This window comes from Mastomys coucha, unplaced genomic scaffold (assembly GCF_008632895.1).
Source record: "Mastomys coucha isolate ucsf_1 unplaced genomic scaffold, UCSF_Mcou_1 pScaffold21, whole genome shotgun sequence".
Lineage (NCBI taxonomy): Eukaryota > Metazoa > Chordata > Mammalia > Rodentia > Muridae > Mastomys > Mastomys coucha.
Genome location: NW_022196904.1, coordinates 29,433,580 through 29,441,677, shown reverse-complemented (window position 1 = coordinate 29,441,677; position 8,098 = coordinate 29,433,580). Strand labels below are relative to the sequence as shown.

Genomic DNA, 8,098 nt, shown 5'->3' with positions numbered 1-8,098 from the left:
TCTCCCGGTTTGGTTTTGGCCCAGCAGGCACCAGGCTAACCAGAGCTAGTCCCTCTTCCATATAACCAGTTTGGCAACACAAACTGACACTATAGACTAATATTAACCCAGCACTGTAAAGACAAAGGAAAGGCTTCTATGAGTTCAGGGACATCCTGGTCTACCTACAGAATTTCTGGCCAGCCAGGGATAACAACAATAACAAGAAGACAACAATTAAAAAAAAAATGTATGCAGTTGAGAACTGCTGTTTTGTAACCAAGGAGGCCTCTCTGGGGAGGCAACACTAAAATGACAAAGGAGGGAGAGGGCGAAGGGTAGGAGTGAAACCAACCCAGCGGTTTTTAGGAACCAGAAGAAGCCAGCGGATGAGGATTGCGTGGGGGCAGGTGAGATAGGAAAGCAGCCTTGGAACTGAGTTCTGAGTGTCCCCAGCAGCCAGGGCGGGGTACCACTTCATGTTAGAGAGTTACACGATGAATACCTGGGGTCCAACTAAACTAATTTCCTCCCGTGTACTTTTGACATTTTCCCCTAGGGAAAAAATTATAAAGTTCTGTTGGTCTTTAATAAAACGCGTGTCTCTGTTGCTGAAAAGAGATAGCCATCATGATAACAGGGGCATCTGAAGGCCCACCAACCACCCTGTCATGCCTGCTTCCCTCACAGACCATCCCTCGGGCCCCACGCCGATTCAGTCTTGAGTGTGGCAACCAGGAAAGCTGGGAACCGGACTTCAACCAGGGATCAGCCCCGCGTTCCCACGCACAACCCACGAAGACCCGTTTACCATCCAGCGGTTCAACTACGCCCGCGCACATTTCTGGAGAAATTGAGCCGGCTCCGCCCTCGCTTGCGTGCCAGGGCTCCGGTTGGTCCAGAGGCCCTCGAAGGGGCGTGACCAGGGAATTGGAACCCGGAGGCGTGGGCGGCGCAGGGATTGGCGGGCGCCAGTTCTGGACCGATTGTGCGGACGCGGAGGTTCCTACGGGAGGTAAGCGAGGGAGAGCGCTCCCCTTCCGCCCTCCCCTGCCAGGTCTGCGGGTAGAGGTGGCCTCAGGAACCAGCACTGGAGCAGAGGCTGCTCGCTGTTTGCTGACTTGGGAAGGGGTTGACAGCTGAGACTCTAGGGCCACTGAGTCCCAGGGCTGTGCGCGAGCTGTAAGTCGGGGAAGGGTTCTCCGCAGGGTCTCTACCGTCACCTTATCCCTTGATGTTCCGGGAATCGCGACTTGGGTTGAGAGGGACGGTTCTCCATAGCCTCGGATCTGGGACCCTGAGAGTTTGAGTTCGTGACTCTTCATATAGGAAGTTATTGGTGTGGGACCGGGCCTGGACTCTCCTAGAGAACAACTGAAGTGCAGTAGAGAGGTGTCCCCAGGCCTCAGCAGGAGGGAAACCGGCAGTTCCGAGTCAACTGTGCAGGGCGCCGGCCTTGGAAACTGAACACAGTGGATATCAGATTCCACCCGGTTAAAGGCCGCGGAGGAGGGGCGATCAGTGCTGGGGTCAAGATCTCTGCGGTTTTTGTAAGCTGAAGTGCTTAAGTTACTGTGCGTCCTGCCCACGTCAGCCCTCAGAGCTGCCTAGAGTGGCTAGGCCAGTTAGTTGTCTGAGCACTGGGACCTGGCCAACCCTGTCCCGCCATGGGAGGAGGGGTTTGGCATTGTGGCCTGCGGGATGGGGCTGGCCACCCTGTGTGTAATGCGGTGAAAGATACCAAAGTCAAGCAGTAGGAAAGACTACACACTCTGGACTCTAAGAACTTCTGATCCTGGGCATGGTTTTTTTGGCTTTTTTTTTTTTTTTTGGAGGGGGTGGGGGTCGTGCTGTTTTGTTTACTATGGCATGCCTTTAAGAAGTTATTGTCTCCTTTTATCATGTGAGTTCCCGGGATGGAGCACGGCCACGAACACCTTTACCCTCTGAGCCTGGTTGCCCAAAAGATTTTGCTTTTTTGAGATAAGGTCTCATTGTATAGTCCAGATTGACTTAGAACTCTCTAACTTCCTATCTAATCTTCTGAGATGCTAGATTACAGGAATGCCCCCTGGGCCAAGGTGGTTTTTTTTTTTTTTTCTTCCTTGGCTTAGAGCTTATCTGGAAGCTAAGCCACTCGCTGAGGTTCTAGGGTGGTGACGGTGAAGGGGGTTGTGGGGACTGAGTTACAGCCGGGCCATGTGCTTAACATTGTCCGTAGCAAACAGTGGGTGCTAAAAAAGTAGCACCTAAGGGTTCATTTTTCTTACTCTTTTCTCCCGGAGGAAGACTCTAGAAAGTCTCAGTGACTCAACTGGGTGGCGCCACTCCCTTACTACCCTTGTAATATCTCTGGAATGCTCACCCTGGCCTGTGGACCTGCAAGACAGGCCCTGCCTGCCCCTGTAACCGCACCTCTTACCCCTGTACCTCACTCCTTCCTGAGTTCAGAGCCCCAGACCTCTCTTAAAGGTTGTACTGCAGTAAGCAAGAGGAGATGAGGGGTTGCATCCAGGCAGAGCCTGTGTGGTTGTCAGTCACATCCATGCACAAGGTATCTTGTGCATTTTACATGTAAGGGGCCAGAGAGTAAATACATTTTAGACTACGTTGGCCTGAATGTGATTGTATTTCACTAAGGTTGCATTTAGGAAGCCTGACAGTGGGTCATACTGGGTCTGGATTTTTAGTTTCTGGTTGTAGATCACCATTCCTCCAGCACCATGCCTGTTGGCCTTGGAGGTAGCATGCTGGCAAGTTTGGGTTTGTCAAATTGTTCCTCAGCCAAGAACTGATGATCAGGTGGCAGAACAAAGTTTGAAGCCAAGATCAGCTAACTAAAAATAGTTACATCAGGTGGTGTGGGCAGCACTTAGGTCTGAATCGGGGAGCGAAACAGGACTGAAGAGGTTCACTGTCTCCTCCCCACTGACTTCTTGTCCCCTCCCTCCCCACCCCCCACTTCCAGATTCCCACAAGCAGCCTCGCGTACAGAACCACCACCACCACCACCACCGTCATATGGTGACCTAGAAATGTGCGTGGTGTGTGTGTGTGCAGGTATTTGCATTTTGTAAGAGGTCAACTCACTCCTGCTTCCTTTCAACAAGAGCTGAGTGGCTCATGCACATGGCAGCTACTGTGTGCATAGCACAGTTTTAAGAATTGATGATCTAGTCAGACAGTGGTGGTACTCACCTTTAATCCCAGCACTTGGGAGGCAGAGACAGGCGGATTTCTGAGTTCCAGGCCAGCCTGGTCTACAGAGTGAGTTCCAGGACAGCCAGGGTTATACAGAGAAACCCTGTCTCAAAAAAAAAAAAAAAAAAGAATTGCTGATCTAGCCATTGGCAAGAAAAGGCTTCTGTTTTGCTGGAGCTAAGGATTGAATGGAGGCAATAGAGGGGGCATGTGCAGTGACTGGACAGGAAAATAACAGGTTTTCTGTTGTTGTTCTTGTGGGGTATGTGTGTGTGTGTGTGTGTGTGTGTGTGTGTGTGTGTGTGTGTGTGTGTCTGTGTGTGTTGAAGCCAGAGATTGATGTCCGATGTCTTCCTCCTTTGCTGTCCAGCTTGGCTTTTTAAATTTTTAGTTTACTTTTAATTATGGGTATATATGTATGGGTGGTGTTTTAGTTAGAGTTTCTATTGCTACAGTGAGATACCATGACCAAAAAAGCAAGTTGGCAAGGATTTATTTGACTTATACTTCCACATTGCTATTCATTATTGAAGGAAGTCAGTACGGGAACTCAAACAGGGCAGGAATCTAGAGGCAGGAGCTGATTCACAGGCCGTGGAGGGGTGCTGCTTACTGGCTTGCTTCCCCTGGCCTGCCTGGCCTGCTCTTTTTATAGACTCCAGGACTATATCATCCAGGTATAGCATCACCTACAATGGGCTGGGCCCTCCCCTGTCAGTCACTAATTAAGAAATTTGACAGCAGGAGGAATTTTTGCAATTTAGGTTCCCTCCTATTAGATAATTCAAGTAGACGTGAGTAACCATAGCCAGCACAGGTGGGTATAAGCAAGTATGAGTGCAAGCGCCCACAGCCTCCAGAAGAGGCACTGGATTCCCTGGAGCTGGAGTTCAGGAGGGTGGGAGCTGGAAATGAATTTAGATTCTCTGGGAAAGCAGTATAGGTCTCCTACTTCTTTTTTTTTTTTCTTTTTTCTTTTTTAATCTCACAAACTCAGCTATCTTTTTGGTTTTATGAGACAGGGTTTCTCTGTGTAGCCCTGGCTGTCCTGGAACTCACTCTGTAGACCAGGCTGCCCTCGAACTCAGAGATCCGCCTGCCTCTGCCTCCCAAGTGCTGGGATTAAAGGCATGCGCCACCACCGCCCAGCTAAATTCAGCTATCTTAACTAGCCAGCAAGCCTCAAGGATCCTCTCTCTAACCCCCAGCAGTAAAATACAGATACACCACCATACCTGCCTTTTTACATGGGGTCTCAAGATCTCAGGTCCATATGCAGGCTTTTACCCAAATGAACAATTTCTCCACCACCATGACTAAATCTTTTTTTTTTTTTTTTTTTAAGTATAGAATAGAGTTTATTCGGGGCATGAGGAGGGGCATTAAGAGAGTAGTAGAGGCAGAGAAAGTCAGAGAGAAGGAGAGAGAAGATAAGTGGCGGCCGGCCATGGCCACCTGGAGAGAGTGGGGAAGTGGGCAAGAGGCAAGAGAGAGGCAAGAGAGCCAAGGGGGTATACATGTCACAAAACAAAAAGCAAGGTGGCATTGTATAGAAGGGGTCACAGATTGTCAATATTTCAGGTTTTATGGCCATTTCATTTCTGTCACCATTTAGCTCAATCATATCATATGCATGAATGTGCATGGCCATGTTACAATAAAATTTTATTTATAAAAATGGCCTCTGGGCCAAATTTGACCTCTGGCTAGTTTGCCATCACTGGAAAGAGCTACCTGAGATGAGGTCAATGGAGACTCTTTCTGAAAGAGAACTGGGAGCTAAGCTGGTCACAGACCCAGGCCAACATGGGATGGCCTTTTCCAGGTGAAGCAAGATGGCACCATACTACTGTATAGTGGTGGAGTCCCATGCTGAGAAATTTGTGTGTAAGAAAGAGGAGGTTCAAGGATGGAGACTAGATTTAGAGTTTGAGCCACTGGGTAGATGATGTTTCTGATGATGGAAAAAAGCTAAGAGAGGGTCCCAGGGAACTTGGAGTTCGGTGTGGACTCTAAGAGGTTATCTGATTACTGGGTGGGCGAGGGGCTGTCCATACCTAGAGCTTAGTGGAAATGCCAAGTCTAAAGGCTTGGACCAGGATGTGGTCACATCTGTGTATTCTTCAGGTCTGAGTAAGCTTGGTTTAGAAAGGGTGGGATTGAACAGCACAGGGTAGCTAGCTAGCATAGAACCCAGGTGGGCCTTACCTTCCACAGAGGCGTTGGTGTGGTATGAGCTATCTTCCCTCCAGCTAGCTCCTAGAGTCTGTTTTCCTCCTGTGAGATGGGGGTGGTGGGCAGAGTTTTTTTTTTTTTTTTTTAACCTGCTAGGGTTCGTGTGAGGAATAATGAGATAACATCACCATTGGCTTAGGGGTAGCACACCCGATGGCAATAGTAAGCTTCGACACCCACAGCAGTTAGATAGTTGGATACCTTGGGCGAATGAGGGATTGCAGAGGCTGTGATCTGTTTGGATCCCAGATTGTTCACCATACAGTGTGGTGTGTACCCTCAGTCTTCCGATTACAGACTGTCCCAGAACAGCAGATGGGAGCTGGGGGCTCACGGTTCCAGCTTCCTCGCTCCTGGTGCTTGGCTGAGGTGAACTCTGTTTCCAAGGATCCTAGGGCTCCTGGGCATCTTACACCTTGGAGTTAACTCCTTATGGCTGTCTTCCCACTGCCGTCTGCCTTCCACATGCCGCCTGCTAGAGAGTCCCCTTCAGCCACCCACCCTCTACCCCCCAATAATTCTTTCCACTCTACAGCAGGTCAACCTCTGAAACACTCCGTTTCTGTACCAGGGAGGCTAAGTGGGCTTGCTGAGACACGGTGGGATAATAGGTTTGTCTAGTCTGGTGGGTGAGCGAGCTGGTGGACTGGGGCTGTGAGCAGTACAGTTCTGACTTCATAGGCAATGCTGATGGCCCTCCTGTCTGCCTCCTACAGCTTAGCTATTGAGAAGATGGTGGACCACTTGGCAAACACAGAGATCAACAGCCAGCGGATTGCAGCGGTGGAGAGCTGTTTTGGGGCATCGGGGCAACCCCTGGCCCTGCCTGGCCGTGTGCTCCTAGGCGAGGGGGTGTTGACCAAGGAGTGCCGCAAGAAAGCCAAGCCACGCATCTTCTTCCTTTTCAACGACATCCTGGTGTATGGCAGTATTGTGCTTAGCAAGCGCAAGTACCGCAGCCAGCATATTATTCCCCTGGAAGAGGTAACGTTGGAGCCACTACCAGAGACCCTGCAGGCTAAGAACCGCTGGATGATCAAGACAGCCAAGAAGTCCTTTGTGGTGTCGGCAGCCTCCACCACGGAGCGCCAGGAGTGGATAAGCCACATCGAAGAGTGTGTGCGGAGGCAGCTGCTGGCCACAGGCCGCGAGCCCACAACGGAGCACGCAGCGCCCTGGATCCCCGACAAGGCCACAGACATCTGCATGCGCTGCACGCAGACGCGCTTCTCCGCACTCACCCGGCGTCACCACTGCCGCAAATGCGGGTTTGTGGTTTGTGCTGAGTGCTCCAGGGAGCGGTTCCTATTGCCACGTCTCTCGCCCAAGCCCCTTCGCGTCTGCAGCCTCTGCTACAGAGAGCTGGCCGCCCAGAAGCGGAGGGAGGAGGCCAGGGAGAAGGCCAGGGAGAGGTTTGGGGGCTCTCCACAGCAGCTGTCCCACCTAGGCGGCACCGTCTGTGGTGCATCCAGCGGTGATGACGATGACTCTGATGAGGACAGAGAGGGAGGTGGAGATGGTGACTGGCCCACTCAGGTGGAGTTCTATGCTTCTGGTGTCTCCTGGTCAGCCTTCCATAGTTGACCCTCACCTGCAGTGTTTGCATCAAGCCAGTCCTCTGCCGGAGACCCATGCCCATGGCAGTGGGGCATGTGACAGGTGGCTGTTCCAGAGCCATTACTAGTGCCTTTCTGCTAGACAGTAGCCTCTTAGGCCCTCGTCTAAGTCTTTTTCAGATAATTTCCTTTCCGTTTCACATGCAGTCCTTGGTGACCAGGCTACAGCTACAGCCCTTGGAACTAGACCAGGCCAGGTGCCCCAAGCATTAAGACTAGGGTTAAAGAGGGCAAAGGGAAGCTTGGGCTTCAGACCCCATTCCCACCTGCAACCCTTAACAGGTACAGCCCATGGGAAAGCATGAGGTTTGCATATCTACCATGCAGATATCACCATGTGGCCACTGGGTCCTGCCAAACTGGACACCAGATGTACTGTGTGTGCCCTTCAGGTCCAGGTGACCTGCAGCCTGAGTTCCCCGAGCCCAGGCCAGCCCATCAAGGCCTCTGCCCTGTCATTACCAAGGTGTCTGGTGCCCATTCGGCCTGTCCTCATCACTGTCTGCGGTCAGTAGAATCAGTGTTTTCTCACAGGACTCTAGGGTCAGGGAGAAAAACCCTATCCAGACTGATTTACCATTAAAAAAGAATAAAGAACCAGCTGTTTTGGTTGCTAAGAGTACCCTAGCTTCAGACACTGCTCAGTCCAGGGTAGAAACCATGGCTCTAGGGGTAACCATCACTGATACTGCTACACTGGGTATTCCTGGAAATATCTCCCACCCAGTGAGACGGTCATGCCACCAGGTGGCTGGCTCGCCAAGAACATAGCTCCATGCTCCCATGCTCTTGCTCTGATAACCAGCCTGCCTGCCTGCCTCCCTCCCTCCCTCCCTCCCTTCCTTCCGAGACAAGAACTTGCTACATAGGGCTGAGACAAACAAGAGATCCTCTGCCCTCAGCCTCCCTAGCTGAGATTACAGGCATGTACACACCCTGCTTATTGCTCTGGGCTATCTAAAAGGGTGAGATAAGGAAACAGTGTCTGGTTCAACCTGATCCTTCAGGGATGAAAAGACTCCACTGTGTTCTCTCTCTTTCTCTCTCTCTCTCTCTCTCTCTCTCTC

At 51.1% G+C, this 8,098-nt stretch overlaps 1 protein-coding gene across 2 annotated transcripts; it reads left to right on the top strand.

Annotated features, from left to right (window-relative positions):
• Positions 1–923: 923 nt before the first annotated feature.
• On the top strand, positions 924–7,653 carry Plekhf1 (pleckstrin homology and FYVE domain containing 1). Of its 2 annotated transcripts, none has more exons than XM_031384284.1 (2): positions 924–994; positions 6,132–7,653. In XM_031384284.1, the coding sequence occupies exon 2, from the start codon at positions 6,148–6,150 to the stop codon at positions 6,997–6,999; it is 852 nt and encodes a 283-aa protein (XP_031240144.1). In that variant the 5' UTR covers positions 924–994; positions 6,132–6,147; the 3' UTR covers positions 7,000–7,653. The 2 variants fall into 2 exon arrangements, with proteins under 2 accessions (XP_031240144.1, XP_031240145.1); XM_031384285.1 differs by lacking the exon at positions 924–994 and adding an exon at positions 1,033–1,161.
• Positions 7,654–8,098: the final 445 nt, after the last annotated feature.